We start from the raw sequence: 16,857 nt of genomic DNA on the forward strand, positions 1-16,857 counted from the left end.
CTACATGTTTCTAGTAATATGTATTTGTCATCAGTGGTACATAATTTTTTGATAATCACTGATCAAGTGACTAATATTTAGTGTATGTGGAAGATGTTATTTTGCAAAAATATTTAAGAAATTGAAAACATTGGAAAAACAAAACACTGATAAGGATACTACATCTCTTTAGTAGGTTTGTCAGATCTTCTCATCTATAGGATAACTTTATCTTAACATAGTTGGTCAAATCCTAGGTGTGAAGAAACAATGCCTCTTCCTATTAAAGCCATAGATCTCATGATAGGAGTTTTTTCTCTAGTATTACCTTAGTATATCTCCATTATAAGCACAAAACATTGGCTGCTTTCATTGCTTGGCTTTGGAATACCATCTCCCGAAAACAGTTGTTTGCAGGAACAACAAAGAGAAGGTCCCTATACATGTTGGTTCTGCAAAATGGCAACATTTTTAAAACCAGAAATGATGTGTAAAAGATTAAAGAACTAGAGAAAATGTATTTCCATCTGTCCTGGTTAAATGTTCCTTGAAAACAGAGATAAGAGACAAAATGAAAAATCTATTCCTTAGAGTAAATGAGACTTTCAACTATGCATTAGCTTCTTTTGAAAAGGAATTAGATTCTGAGGCTACATAGCATACATCCAAAATAAACCCCAGCATTCTCATCTCATCAAATATATTGCTATGACTTAAGCAGAGAGAACATTTAATAGGAAGTGACCTAGCAAAGGAGATGATCTAGCTCAGACATTAATAATTCATTTATTAGAAATAGGAGTAGTGGTACAAAATGCCAGCAGACTGTTTCATTTGTAGGGAGGCCTTTTCTATTTTATGCCCACAACTTTCTTTTATGAGAGTTAATATGAATGCAAGGAAATCTGAACTGGGAGATAGATTTTTATGGTCTCTTCCTACAGTGTTATTTCTTTAGTATCATATTTTAGGCATTCCATCATTTGAGGGCTTGTAAAAGTAACAAGAAAAGAATTTTTGTAACTTTTTTTTTGTTCAGAAGTGATTTCCTTCACTCCAAAGCTCTGGCATTAGAGATATAATCATGAAAATCTAGGAGAAATGATTTGCATGAAGTTTTGTGGGCATAGCGTCTACTAGTATTGAAAACTCTTTAGGTATTAGTTTCTAAGCCACCTCTAAGTTCAACCCACTAGTTATCTATATCATTTCATCATTGTATCCCAGCACTTAGCACAAAACCACTTGGAAGGCTAGGTCTCAAGGAATATTTGTTCAATGAATGAACAAATGAAGCCAAATAAGAAAGAATTTCAAATATGGTTTGAAGCCTCCTGATCTGTCTGTGTAATGAAGAGGCATTTGCAGAGCACCTGCCTCAATGTCCCTGGTCTGAATTGTTAGAAGTCCTCATCTTCACTTTCATTTCAATTCACAGAAGGGAAAGGGTAAAATTCAGACAGTGATTTGAATAAGCTAAAACTTCCCCTTAGAGAACCAGAAGAATCTAAACCACTAACCCTAGAAATAGACAGATTTCTAGTCATAGTTTAGATTTGGAATATTCACATGAATACATATTTTGAGATAATTTTAATCCCAACTGATTATCAGGAACTAGATATATGAATAGAACATATAATTACACTAACAGCTATAATTATCTATCACCTATTATATAGTCAGCTCAGTGTGCTTTAGGCATTTTATTTTTTAGATGTAAGTATTATTCTATTTCTGATATTTTTTTAAAAAGAATATAAAAGCTCAGAGTAGTTAGACCCAAAGAACATAAAGCTAATCAAGGAGAGTCAGGGTTAAATGTCAACACTTCTAAACCACAAACTCACTGTTGTTTCCTAATGCCAAGAGATGACTATCCAAACAGAATTATCTGTTCATGGACCCAGGCTTAAAAACAGGCCTATCATTCATATCTACCAATGTTAACTAACGAGGGGAGAAGTATCTCAACCATAAACACCCAAAACAACCATAAATCTTAAACATAAACCATAAACACAACAAGCACCTGAAAACATGCTCTTGGTCAGGCAAAAGAAAAGCAATCAGGTAGAACTATTGATAAGCAATAAAGAGACATTTGATATCCCAGGGGATTGCTGACTTCCATAAAGAGGTCCAGAATGCTGATGTTGAACCTCAAAAATGCCATATTTCACTATCAGGTATAGAGACCTAGGCACACATCTGGAAGAATGTTGATATCTTCCATGGCACTCCATGAACCATAGCTAAGAGTGGGTCAACACAGGCATGGTAGAACAACTTGACACCCAGATTCTTCTTGGGGAGGATCCCAGTTTAAAAAGAATCCTCACAAAGAATACAGCTTTAAAAGGACAGTCTGCAAAAAGCCATCAAAGCCAACGTTCAGTTGTCTTTACACATAGACATAGATATCATGGTTAGCAGTGTTAGGTCTGCCACACACTTGGAGAACAGTCACATCACCACTGAATTTCAATGCAAAAAGTACCAGGGAGATGCAGCTACAGCTTATTTTCACTACGCTCAACACAGTGGTCTTTGGTTCCTCCATATAGCCACTACTGTCCCTCCACATCCTGCACAAGGGTGCATTGGGTATCAACGGGACCTCTAATCTTTATAGTTTAAATGTTTCTCTTTTCTCCTCAAATATTGTGATAAATTTAGGGAATGAAAGTAATATAGTCAAGTACACTATTAGATGTGTTTTAAAAGTATGAATTTCTTCCAACACAATTATTAGGAAACATTTGAGCATATGTGATACTGGCATTTGATTACATGCAATTTTATCCTAAAAGTTCTAGATGAATGCAGAAAGCACACCAATGTGAAACGAACCATGTAGGGGCACACACAACCACATAGCTCAGCAGCACGATGTTCCACACCTAGCTGTATATTGTGCTACAACTTCTACCTGATCACAGATAACCTTCTTCCACCTCAGAATCATGGGTAATCGGCCACCCCTCCAACAGGGGCACCCTGGGATACCCTCCATCCTGGTTAACGTTTCTCTCTTTCTCTATGCCTGTTTCATATTTTCCCTCTCTAGTCTGTATTTTATGTATGTTTTTCATATTTACTTCTTTTTTCTCTTACATACACTGTGGCAGGCCTGTGAACAGAAGTAGGTATTACAGGCATACCCTTCCATAAGTACACTTACGGTAAGTTTTCTTACAAGATAAAGCACTGCCTTTATTACAGTTTGCATATATTGCCCAACTACTTCATATATATAAATAAAATCTGTATATCATTTTATTAAATCCCCATCTTGCACATGAGTATGTGTCACTGACAGATCTTTTAGCGTCTGACTCCACCTCAGTTTCCTTCTCTCTCTGTACTTTAGGTTTCTTCAGAGTGATGTTATTTTTAGGGATGAATATGTTGCATGAGAGCAGAATGAACTAAATGATGTTTTTGTTTTAAAGACTACTTTTTAAAGAGAAATTTTAGATTCACAAAAAAATTGAAAGAAAAACAGAGATTTCTCAAATTCTCTTTGTCTCTGAACAGGCATAACTGACAATGCCTTTCTAATCCTGAGTTCTTCAGGATTTCATGATAGTTTGTAAATCAAGCTGAAAAACATTGGCTCACATTGTCTGAAATTATAACTGTTTGTGTGAAATTCACTAAACGTTATAATTTACAATCTAGACAATAACAACTAGGTCTAAAAGAAAAAGATCCGGTTTAATTTAGTCCTATTCTCTTCTTGTTTGGAAGTTCTGGAAAAGTCTACCAATTTGTACATCAAAGCTTTCACCACAGAATTTTATCTGTCATATTTATTTGGTTGTTAGTATTAACAACAATAAACATCTCTGTAGATGGTTAGAGAAAAGGCAAACGAATATATAGTCTCATCTTCTAGGTCATATTATTTTAGGACAAATGTTTTTTTTGGTACTGGGAATCGAGCTCAGGACCTCATGCTTGCCAGGTAGGTGCTATGCCCTTGAGTTATATCTCCAGTCCTAGGTCATAATATTTTAAACTTATTAACTTAATAAAACACTAGCTGAGAAATGTTCCTTTCAAAAAAAAAAAAAGACTGTAAATTGCACATAATAAATAGGCCAAGCACTGTGTTTGCAACTTTTGTGATTCCAACCTAAAAGATTTAAATAAAAATTCATATAAAAGTATCTAAATCACATTTGAAGTAACAGGAAAAAAGTCAATATGATATAGTGATCAGAAATACCTACTAATCATTTTAAAAATCGGGGTCACTGTAAGTAATAGAAAACAATCCCACTTACTCACTGGGAAATGTTAAAGTATTCTGTGTTATGAAGTAGATGTGCATTTTCATTTGTATTCACTAAAAATTTCTCCACTATCTGCAAAGTGAAACTGTGCTCCTTGACTGGGAAAGGGGAGAAGAAAGGCAATACTTTCCACGAATGGCAAGACTTCTTAGATGTTTCATGTGTAATACTGAAAAACCCAATCATTTATAGAGAGAATAAAAGAGAAATACCATAAGAAAGGCCCTGGCCATGACCTCAAATTCAGCATCAATAAAATTTTTTCAGTGTAACACAATACAGTAACTCTTCTGGAGATATACTTTGGCCTCTCTCTTGAACATTTTTATCTCTAAACAAATGGGTCAGTTATTCCATACTGAAGATCTTGAAAACCTGACCCAATCCCTAGAGCTCTCTCCGCAACCTGTTTTTACTGTATAGATTACCATCTTGTCTTCTCAGAAACTACGATGAAAAGACACCTGCTCACCTTGCCATAAGTTAAGGATCACTTGTTAGCAAAGATTTTGAAGAAAATACTTTCCTCACCGTGAGCAGAAAACCAAGTTCCTTGCCAGCCACGTGCCAGCCACATGCCAGCCACCCCTCATTTGAGCCTTACTTGTTCTCATTGCTTGCATCATAACGAGGCATTGGATCCAAGTCATTCCCATTCACATCACAACTCGCCAGGGCATCCTACGGCCACAGAGGAAAAGGAAACGGACAGTCATTAATTAGCCACTGACCCGCAGGCTCATGCATTCTTAAACACATTTCTGCAGTAGAGTAATTAGGTTAACTAATATGCTTATAGTTTGCTGGTGTCAGGATGCCTTGGGGAGGGTAACAACCAGTACTTCATTTTCCTCCTGAAGGCGAAGGAATATTCTATACAGACCAAAAGGGGCCAGCATTTCTCCACTTTGTACCTAGAATGAACCAGTTCATGAAATGTATTTTTCAAAGACATCCTCAGTTATTACCTTTTCTGCAAAATACTCCTCAAATACCTAGAAGCAAAGTGACATATTCGCTTGGTTCTTTCTCTATTTCTTACTTCATTTCTTGACCTATAACTTCTTTATCATAACTTAAAGATTTTAGAAGACAAAGTCTTCCACATATAATTAACAAGCCAATTAAAAATCAATATTAGATATTTACTCAGTCAAATAGCTTGGTGCCCCTGTTAAATGTCTGTATGGTTTCAGGGGTTACATCCACAGTAAAAAAGTCTATAATTCCCACTTTTACTAACAACTCAATGGCTTCAGACCAACCAAAATGATGAACGAAGTTTTCCTATACTAACCTCTCAGAATGAGGAAACAGAACCTCCAAAATCAAAGTTGGATTTGTTTGTGTGGTTTTGAAAATGATTATGAAAAGTCTCCAAAATACTAAAAATATTTTATTGGGTTATTACCATTGTTCAAATTTCATTGTAGATAACTATTTTAAGACGTTTTATTTTTTCTTATGCTTTATAAACACTCCTAATTTCAATGTTAGTGAAACTTAACATTATCTTTGTTTTCTGCCTTTATAAAAGGCTCATGTTTCTAAAAGAACTTTTAGTACCTTGGTCTGGGAATGTTTGGAAGAATTAAGGAAAATATACTCTGCATAGGAAGGTGGTAAGTCTCTGCCTCCTGTACAAGGAGGCCCTGAAGCCAGATCTTCTTAGTAGTTATTAGAGAACGAGGGCTTTGCAGACAACCTACTGTAACTTAATAATTATACTTGTGAAGAAAATGGAGGCCCAACAGGTTAATTTCTAGTCTGTTTTGTCACAAGACAAAAGATGACTGAAACCTGGTTCATTGGTCACCTCATTTGTTTTTTCTATTCTCCTCTGGCTTCAACGGCACAACAATTAACAGGGCACCAGTACTGCTAGTTGTATGGGTACTTTTAGAGAATTTTCTTTCAAAGGGAGGAACTGAAAAAGGTAAAGACTACAATCAGAATTACATGAAGACTACTTATATTTAATGAAAGGCAACCATGTGCAGTAGGAGAGGCAGCATGCAGCCAAACCCTTCTTGCACAGGGAACAGGCAGGCACAGTTCCGATCTCTACCTAACCCTGCATAACTCTCTCAGAGTTCAGGATCCAGTGTCTGCACCTATTAAGTGAGGGGACTAATCTATAGTTTCTTTTAACTTCTCATATTCTATACTATGCAGAGGCACGAGTTTATCTGAATGTGCTGGGGTGCAGGGTGAGGAGGACCACACAGCCCAAGTCGGTTTGTCCTTAAGAAAGAGAAATAATTGGATTGATTCCTAAGACTAGTGGGAGGCTGATCGTTACTGGAGGGAGGGAGAGACAGACAGACAGAGATAGAGACAGAGACAGAGACAGAGACAGAGACAGAGATAGAGAAAGAGACAGAGGGAGAGGGAGAGGGAGAGGGAGAGGGAGAGGGAGAGGGAGAGAATAACTGAGAAGACCTCTAAGCCTATTCTCTCCCATAAAAGAAGCAGAGTGTCGCCTGGCTGGCTGGGTGTTGTTGGTGGCCAATGGATTTATCAGTGAAGCTTCCACTACCTTATTGCTTTCTTTTGTAGGTTAGCATATCAAGGGCACCCCACAGTAGCAAAGTGTTCGCTTGTGCTTCTTAGACTCAAAGAGCTCCTCTTCTATAAGAAAGGAGCAAAACAGAGTGCACTGCACTTGTTGCTGCATTTTTCAGTAGCTCTCTACTGTTCTGAAAATCCTAAAAAGAGTCTCCCCACTTAGAGTAAGCAGGGAAGACTTCTTTTTCTTCTTCTTCTTCTTCTGCTTCTTCTTCTTCTTCTTTTTTTTAGACAAGGTCTCACTCTGTAGTGCAGGCTGGCCTTGAAGTCACAGTGATCCTCCTGCCTCAGCCTCCTGAATGCTATGATGATAGGAATGCACTACCATGCTTGGCAGGGAAGACTTCTGAGCACAGCAAAAACTCACATAGTTTTGCATCAGGTCAGGGTGGGTCCTCTCAATGCCATCGTCCAGAATGGTCACCACGATGTTCTTTCCCGTGTAGCCCCTCTTCCAGGCTCCTTCAATATTCATGTCTGATTGGCAGGGATGGGTGTTGTCACTGCAGTGCTAAAGAAGGAAAGGGACATTGCAGATTACTGAAAAGTGAGATGATAAAAGAAAGGAGAAAAGAAGGAAATACACACACACCCACACACACATGCTAAGATAATTGTACTACTAATTTCTATTAGCTCATTGAAAGTAACAGTTAGTACTATTTTTGTTTGATCAAGCTTACATGCCTGTATCTGGTAATCTGAGCAATTACGCTGAAGATAATATGCAATATAATAACCACTGTTAATTACCTACCATCTTGTTTTGAAATTCTGTATCATTTTTATTGTTTTTATTCTCTTTAAAATAAAAGGAAATTTTAAAATAAAGAGAATCTCCTGCAAAGGCAATGTCTTAACAGCAGCTGCGCAGACTGATGGTAGAGGAAAGCCGGAATCCCCAGCATGGTACACACAGAAGACAGGAGGAGAAGACAAGGAAAGCAAGTCCATGGAAACCTGCCACCAGCTGTGACTTGCTCTGATACAATGAATCCTTTGGAAAAAACAAAAATAAGAGATATCTCAACAGCAGACTAGTGATACATCATTTTGTTGTTAGCATGTATTAGTGAGACTTAAATACTCATTGTAGTGCTTCATTTATAAATGCAAACCAGGTAACTACAGAATGGGCACTTTATAACATCTTACCAGGCACCCTGGAGTGACAACTACAACTAACTTGAATAACTGGTACAGTTAGCTAGGGATAAGCTTCTGTGAAGAACCCAGGAATGAGAAGAAAAGAACAGGTTCTCAGGACTTCTTCACTAAATTAACAATGTCTACTTTACCATCATTTATAGGTAGACTCATTCCGTGCTGCTTTGAGAAGAAAAAGAATAGTGAAAAGAAAGGTCCCTACCCAGGAAAAAGTGGGTGAGGGCTTCAAGGCAGAGCTGTAAAACATAGACCCTGGGTTCATCATGTTTAGAAATCTCATTCCACCATGGCTACAACATGCAAACATACTGAAGAAGGAATTAAACCAGCAGCTTTTCCTGATGTAATTTACTTTCATTTGCCCAACCCACACAATTGTTTCTTTAAAGTCATCTCTTTGCAATGTCCCTCTGAGTGGTGCTGTTTTCCAGGTTCTTAGGACTGGGGAAGAGAAACAACGAGAAAGCCAGGGGCTGCTCCATAATGCCATAGCAACACCAGCTGCCCCAGGCCTTTCACCATTCACTCCTTCCCTCGTGCTCTGTAGCAAACAGTTCAGCTTTTAGAGAATGGAAAGAATTCAAGCTTTCTCTTCTCTAAGCATAATGGAGACCCCACTGTCATTGATTCCTGTAACACATCCTTTATTGAGCGCCTACTGCATGATGGGTATGGCTATGAACAAGGCCCTGAGGCTCTGGTACTAAAGGGGGGGCACAGAAAAAGAACAAACAAATCCATTCAGAGAGCTCATTGGGTTTTAAAGTTGTTAAAACGGTGAGATGATGGTGAATGGTGAGGGGTCTGAGTACACTGGGTTAGGTGGGATAGTCAGAAAAAGACCCTGATCTCTGAAAAAGTGAAATGAGAAATGGGACACAACCAATGGAAAAGCACGGATACACTCAGGAGCCAAGGATAAATGTCATGCAGGGGGTGCAGCCAATGTGAAGACTTTCATGTGGATATAAGCTTACTGAGAAAGAATGGCGTGGAAGGCAGCAAACTAGAAAGAGACACAAAGTCAAATCACGCAGGTCTTTGTCCGCTATGATTCGTCTTTCATCCCAAGTACACCCTCAATGCGCGCTTCTTTCTTCCCATACCTCATCCTTCAAATCAAATGCTAACCACTGATGGAGCCCTCCAATGCCCCTTGACATGCGTTTGCTCATGAATTTATTTGCTAAGTAGCGCTGTTCTTTGTTGAGCGTTACAAATGCATTGGGATAGTTTCAAGGATCCTTTCTAAGAATACACCGCTCATTCATGAGAGATGTCAATTTCATAGACGATAAAGGCTTATCTGTATTTTGTAAACATCTGAACGTTTTTCTCACCTCCAGACTTGTTCCTGACACTTGAGGCCCTGTCCTTACACACAATAGTACTCTGCTGTGCTAATCCAATCCTATTTTACCTTCATCCTCACTTTCCAAGCCCAACTCTGGATTTAGATCCTCCCCCAAAACCTTCTTCTCCTCACTTGCCTTTTCCCCTTCCCTCACCTTAGGAACACACACACACACACACACACACACACACACACACATCAATTTGTCCTATACAATTCAACTCCTTACTGAATTCTGCCGAGCTGTTGTTGGCTCATATCTAATTACTGTTGAATCTCAGGTGTGAGTTTTGTTTCTTTGACTGATTTAAATTAAATCTCACCTAGGACTTCAGAAGCATTAGGTTGATTCACGCCAGAAATGAGTGTATACTTTCAACTTCAATTCCAAATTCAAAACTGCTAGTACGCTTCCTGCTCTGGCCTCTTCAGAGATAGCGGCCAGCTAATTCTTGGTTAACGGAAATAATAATGAAAAAATAAAATACTGCAGATTTCCGAAATACCTACTTTTTTTTTTTTTTTTTAGGAGTCTCATTCTGGCCAAGAGTGTAGGCCTTTCCTCACCAAATATTTTAATTTAACACAAAGCAGCTTTGACAGGTTTCCGTTTCATTTTCTTTTGAAAACCTGCTCCGACCACCTGCGGTATCGATTGTGACACGGAGCGATGTTAGAGTGGCCAAGGGGTGGGCGGGGGAAGGAAACACACAGGAAATGGGTAACCCACAGATGGGATAACTGTCCTGGAATGGAGGGTGCTGCCTGAAATTGTAATCATGAAAATTGAAGAAAACCAGCCGTGTATGGAAAACATGTGTGCTAAAAGTGGAGCAACTAGTGTTCTTTTTTCCACCTCTTCTTTTGTTGAATCTGACTTTACCATTAAATATTCTAGTACTACTTTTTTTTTTCTTTTGCTTGCTTGCTTTCTTTATTTCAATTTTATATCCACCACCATGGCATTAGTGGAAGGTAGAGAGGAAATAGAAAATGATGCATTCATTTACAATATAGCAGGTAGCCAAAATGTCAAAGGGAAAAAATTTAATCAAAGCCTAGAGTATTTCTTGCAAATGAATAATAGGTCAGAGAACATTTAAATCAGAACTCTAAGTCCTCAACATGAACCTTACATTTTTAGCACTTCTGATGTGCTCTAGGCTTTCAAATGTGTTTCTCATAGAGTTGCTTCACATATCTAAGACATTCAGAGAGTAAAGACTGGAAAATATTGACGTCACTCAATACCGACTGAAGGTGAGTGAGTTCATTATTTCCTTAACTGCCTGATTATAAGAGACTTTTAATGGGGCCCTATTTACTTGCCAGGAATCTATGTTATAGCAGCATCCAGAGGCAAAAGGAACACTTACTGACTATGATTCCCTCAGTCAGAGCTGACTGCATGGAGGAGACCTATGACTAGAGATGAACATCTGCAATTGTACCTGCCACAGGGGCTAGTTAGAAATGTCCAGCATATTGAAGCTGAAGAAGACTACATATGTGCACAATACATGCAACATAAATAAATTTGCAACTTATAGTAAATATGTACAGCAAATGCACCTTCAGTTCAAGTAATGTGCTGTATCACACTGAAGTCTGCACGGATGACTGTTTAGAAAGAACACTGGATGCAAAAAATGGAAAATATCTTGCAGAAACAATGATTAGCACCAAGGTCTCCCGCTTTCTTATCCATAAAAGTTGTTAACCCTTTTAGGAATACAATTTTAAAGGGATTATTCTGTGAGTTCAAGAAATGGCCTTTTGCATGCCAAGACTGAGTTATTCTGCTTATACACCACTATGGGTATGTCCACAACTCTTGTATCTTCATGAACACATGACAGTGTTTGATCAACAAAGATAGCTTATACCCAGAATAAACACCTTTGGTATGTTCTTGCCATCATTTTCTTTGGATTTAGGGCAGGAGGAAATGTAACGTCATTCTTTTTTAGCTTCTCTAAGTTCTGAGGGTCTCCCATGGAAGGCCTACAAACCCCCACGAACACCCCCATCCTTTTTTGTGGTTCTAGGAATGGAAGCCAGGACCTTGCACACACTAAGCAACTGATCTACCATTAAGCTACATTCCTAGCTTTTAGACTACCATATATATGCTATCAATAATCTGCTAACATTGAAAACATGTTGTTTATTATTATTAATACAATGGATTATAAGACTGCATCTCTGAGTACATGTTAGTTAAAAAATAGAATTTAATGCACAAAACTCTGTTCTAGAGACAAATTAAGGAACATATCTAGTCAATATAATAACATCTTCATGTATATTTGAAATTCTTAAAATGTGGAGCCTAAGAGTTGAGATAAATCAAGAAAATTGAAATGATATTCCCTTAGGCAGAAATATAACTAACATCTACTAAGCTCTTAATCATGGCCAAACATTGTACTAATCATTATACGTGCATAGCATCATGTAAGACTTAAAACAACCATTTGAGTGAGGCACTTTTTTCACACACTTTTAACAGGTAAAGAAAATGAGACTTGATCAGCCTAGGTAATCGTCCAGTTTAAGCAGCTGGTCAAGAGTGGAATTAGGATGCAAACCCAAGCAGTCTCACCCCACAGCATAAGGGTATGGAACTCCTCAGTTAAAAACTGAAACAGAAAGAGCAGAAGGCGGGGTCAAACACATGCAAATAAGGGGAAAGGGAGCAGGTAAGGAGTGGTTGTTAAAGAAAACTGCTCCAGTGATCAAATAATAGAAATCACACTGGCCTTAGCACTGTGATCAGTGAAGTCAAGTGATAAAGTGGAACTTAGTTAGACAAGACCTTAAAGAGCTAATTTTTTCTTATTCCATTTATTGCAACACATCTTTTAGGAAACACCAAGTTTCTATTTGGATACTTTCAGTAACAGGAAACTTATGTCTTTATTAAATTGCCAATGATGAGCTAGTAAATCAAGTCTTCTATAAAAAGCCCTATTTGTAATGTGCATCCATTTCCGTGGTGTAAATATTCACATATGGGCAGTTTCAAAGTACCACAATCACAAAATGCCTGAAAATGCAATAAGAAAGAAGGTTTCATGAGTTGTTAGAAGATGGGTCCGGTGTATCCCTAGAAGCAGGCCATCTTTTTTATCCTGCTCCATTTCTGATGAAGTGGAACTCCTTATCACCACTCCTTATCACACCTTATCTCCTTCTTTGAATCCACTTACACATCTGCTTCTCAGGGCTTGGGGACTACTGGGAAGTACCTAAGCTTAGTAACCCTTTGCCTTTTCAGATAATAGTTTTATTTCCTCTTGTATTTATTTGCAGAAGATTTTCTTTAACCTTTTTCTCTCCCGGCTGCCTAATCCTGTCTGAAGTAGTCAGCCTATGTCTCTTCCAAAAATATAGCCGTCTCTACAAGTTCTTGAAAATCTAAATTATGCTCAGTTACATTTTAAGATGTTTGCTACTAGGCCAGTTCAATGATTTCAAGTCATAAACATGCCTCTAACCAAAATAGATCAGACACTTATTCAACGTGTGAGTTATCTAGAAATTCTAAGGGAGCCCAGTATGTTTCATCAACACCAAATTCAGTTTAGCAGCCTAGGACACAAGCTAAAGGCAAGCAGGCCGGGGAAGTTAGAATTCCACCTCTGCTTCTTTCTAGCTAGAAAATTTTGTTAAGTTACCTAAATTCTTAGAACCACATCTGTAGTATGAGCACAGAGAACAGCCATACAGGTCACAGAAGGTAAAGTATACATGAATGGTTGCTGCTATTATCATCACACTGTTGTGATGCTCCTTCACAGGAGTCTTCAGTGTCCCTAAAAGCATAGGAAAGAAAAGCTTAGTTTATAAAAGAAAAAGGAGAGATAAGAGTATGTCAAAAAATCAGATGATGAGTTTTTCCTTGTTTGAGAGTCAGGTTAGGCAAATTTGATAGTTGGGTTGACCTGAATATTTCCTATTTGGCATCTTAGGTCTAGGCCTGAAAATGGAGACAGGGATTAGGGTGCACACACAGAGAACAAGTCCAATTGCCTTTTGGGATGTTACTAGAACATTCCGTCCCCGTGTAATCATTCTGTTTTACTCCATATGTTTATCCTAGTGTTCCAATTCTGCTACAACCGTGGTTTCCATCCACTACCATACAACGTGACAAAGAATCACTTCTCAAATTAACATAATATGAAGGGTGTCCCACATAACACCAAGGAAATATCAGAAAGTGGATGTGAGAAGGTTGTGGTATACAGATATACCTATGTAAAGGAAAACTGAATAAATCCAGCTCTTTAATTAAACTATGTTGGGGATTAAGAGACAAACTAGAGCTGCAAAAGGATGGCTGAATGATAACAAGATTTAGTTAAGTGCACATTTCTCATTTGTATGTTGTGTGATCTTCTTTGAATGTTTCCATAACTGACCCATCTTGAGTTAGAAATTCTCATTCTTAAATGCACTTAACAAAACAAACCAACAAACCTACACTTCCATCTTTCTAAGGAATATCTGTACGCTCATATTGGAGAACAGGTTTTCACTATATTACCTGGCCTTGATGCTGAAGAGAATCAGCATCTCTTAAAATCTAGAGGGCATTTCTATGGCACTAAAACCAAACTGACCTTTTATATGATTGTTTTGTGCACCTGCCAGGTTTACATAATTCTCTAATGCCTCAGGTCCAAAAATGGAAGCAAGTTTTAAAAATCTGGGCATGAAACTACTGCCTCTTTCTCTATTGTCATTTCTCCTTCTGATTTACCAAATGCAGGTCCCTATGCTGGCCATACACTGTCCCTATCCTCAACTCCTTGAACTCTAGTCTATGTTACAGACAAATGAGTAATTCCAGAAACACATGCTAATGTTATTATAGGAGTTGTCAGGTACTGTGGAGATGTGGAACCCTGTCAGGGGCAATGTGGGATGGCGGAAGTGCCTGTGAGAAACGGCAGTGAAACTAAGCCCCTGAATATGATCTGACTCACTAAAAGGCAAGTGGGGGATGAAGAGGGTGTTCCACCCTGGCAAAGTCATGGAATAATCAGCGAGAGACTGGAATGTTAGTGAAGCTGAAAACATTCAGTACTGCTGGAGGATGCAGGTTACGAGAGGTGAGGTGAGTGATGAGAAAAATGGAAAAAGATGAGCTGGAGAGGTACAAAGGGTTTATTATACAGCTAATTAGTATAAAGTGAGGTTATCAGCTTGAGGGAAGTGGACCAATCTAGAAAAGCAGGAGAACACCATGCATTGGGTTGACACAGTTCATCTGAGAAGAGCTGGCTGCACAAGTGAGGAGGAAGGGCCTTGAGGACACAGTCAGAGGTGTCACATACAACTCTAAGGCAAATTCTCAGATTCCTGTGCACCGGCAGAATGGTCCTTTCATGGGAGGCCCATGCGTTTCTTTTCGCTCATCCAATACTCATCATAGCACAACCTGATTACACATGTGTTTTATCTTTCCAGTGAAAGGACAAGCCACTTGTAATGGACCCTGTATCATACATCTTTGGACTCTGGAGGGTTCATAGTAAGAATGCTCAATAAGTCATCAATCGGTCTTTACTTAAAGGGTACAATGGTTAATTTTATGTATCCACTTGATTGGTTTAAGAGACCCCTCAAAAGTTGTAAATATTACTTACCAGTGTATCTTTCACAGAAGAGATAGCCATTTGAATAGACTAAGTAAAGAAGTCTGCCTTTACCCATGAGGGGGGGCATTACCCAGTCCACTGAGGGCCCAAATATAACAAAAAGTCAGAGGAAGGGTGAATTTAATTTGCTTTGTGCTTGAGCTAGGATATCTATTTCTTCCTGTGCTTGGACATCATTTCTTGATTCTTAGGCCTTCAGACTTAGACTAGGACTTACAACATTGGCTCCCATGGTTCCCAGGCCTTGCAGGCTGGGAGTGGAAGTGCACCACTGGCTTCCTGTTCTTGGGCTCCACCTTACAGACCACAGACAGTGAACCTTCTCAGTCTCTGTAATCACAGAAACAAATCCCTCATAGTAATTCCCTCCCACTCTGTGTGTGTGTGTGTGTGTGTGTGCGTGCACGCGCGTGCGCACATGCATGTGTGTGTGGATGTGTCTACTCTGTTTCTTTAGAGAACTCTGAATGATACAGAGAGAATATTAAGCACAAAAGCAGAAGTGGAGACTGAGATAAAATACAGAACAGGATAACTGACATATTTGTAATGCAGATAATAGAAAAGGTACACATATTGCCTCATAATAGGGCACTGCTTATTCAGCTTTGCTGATGAAATAATGCATGAAAAAACGGAAATAAGCAGAGACAAAAGAAAACTCTTATAGAGAATTACATAAGAAGAGAAGAAGACATTTGTTTGGGGGTGCTGATTGCTCTAATGTGCCAGTAAGAATTTTTAAACAGTCCTAGCAGAAGGAAACTAGAAATAGGAGATAGTGGTAGGTAAATTATTGCCCCCCTAGGCCTGGTGAGAAATGTTTTTTGGCAGAAGAGGCCAGGGATAAAGAAGTCTGTTTTCCTTGGAACAACAAAGGGTATGATGGAAGTGAACATTTCTCAACTCTTTTCTGATTTGTAGTAAAAGACTCAATCTGAATATTATCCTCCATTCTAGGTCATGTAGCAAATTCTATTTATTTATGAGTTGAAGAGGAACTTAGTTTTATCAATGACTTTCTTCCTTGTTGACTATGAATCAAAATCCAGAGCCAGATTTTTAAAAATATACTATTCTCTTCCCCAGATAGTCCAATTAGTAAATTAGTAAATTGTGCTTGCTTAAGCATGATCTCAATTAAAATGTTTTCTTTAAGTGCCTATAAGCCAAAGAACAATTCCTATGCTAGAGCTCATGAAAATGAATTTTAAAAAGAATAGAGTTGCATTATTTAATAATTATGAGAACATTAGCAAGAAGAAATGCTCATTTTTTTCCAAAATGTAATTTGTTTGTTGGGAATGTTTATACAATTTTGCTTGCATAAAACTCTTCAGCTTCTTTTTCCTCTCTGTACACATCTGCTTAGCAACTCCTGGGTGCCCTTTACTCACCCAGGGCTCAGATGGTGCTAACAGAATGGAGGACTTTTTCCTTTCTCTGAAATGAGTAGAATGCAATATGGTTTGGACAAGTACAACCAACTGGCTTTAGAACTCAATTGTTGCACTACTTTTACTTTTTCAGAGCCGTAAAAGAAAAACACAATGGAAACCAAATTTTTCCTCATGTCAGAGACATTTAAAAAATTTAGGAGGGTGATTTGAATACCATTTGAAAATATTTGAGTGCAGTTTTATTAATATATCATTGTTCTTCATTTATATTCATAAATGACAGCAATCTTAATGGAACATAATGGCAGAGACAGTTAACTCATTTTTCAGTTGAACAAATAATAAAGAATAGGAGTATACCTATACACCATTCTACAAAACCTCCAATCATTCTACAGTCAGGTTTTGACAATGTGATC

The 16,857-nt window shown here is 38.2% G+C and overlaps 1 protein-coding gene across 2 annotated transcripts in view; it reads right to left on the reverse strand.

Annotated features, from left to right (window-relative positions):
• The window catches only part of Pcsk5 (proprotein convertase subtilisin/kexin type 5), a gene marked incomplete at its 5' end in the record, with an annotated part of 418,607 nt that overhangs the window by 287,999 nt on the left and 113,751 nt on the right, over positions 1 to 16,857 (reverse strand). For both annotated transcript variants that reach the window (XM_005408309.2, XM_005408310.2), the window contains 2 exon segments: positions 4,885 to 4,961; positions 7,216 to 7,359. In XM_005408309.2, the coding sequence (XP_005408366.1) occupies positions 4,885 to 4,961; positions 7,216 to 7,359 (221 nt within the window).

The sequence above is a fragment of the Chinchilla lanigera genome, unplaced genomic scaffold (assembly GCF_000276665.1).
Source record: "Chinchilla lanigera isolate Chin_1 unplaced genomic scaffold, ChiLan1.0 scaffold00111, whole genome shotgun sequence".
NCBI classification, from domain to species: domain Eukaryota; kingdom Metazoa; phylum Chordata; class Mammalia; order Rodentia; family Chinchillidae; genus Chinchilla; species Chinchilla lanigera.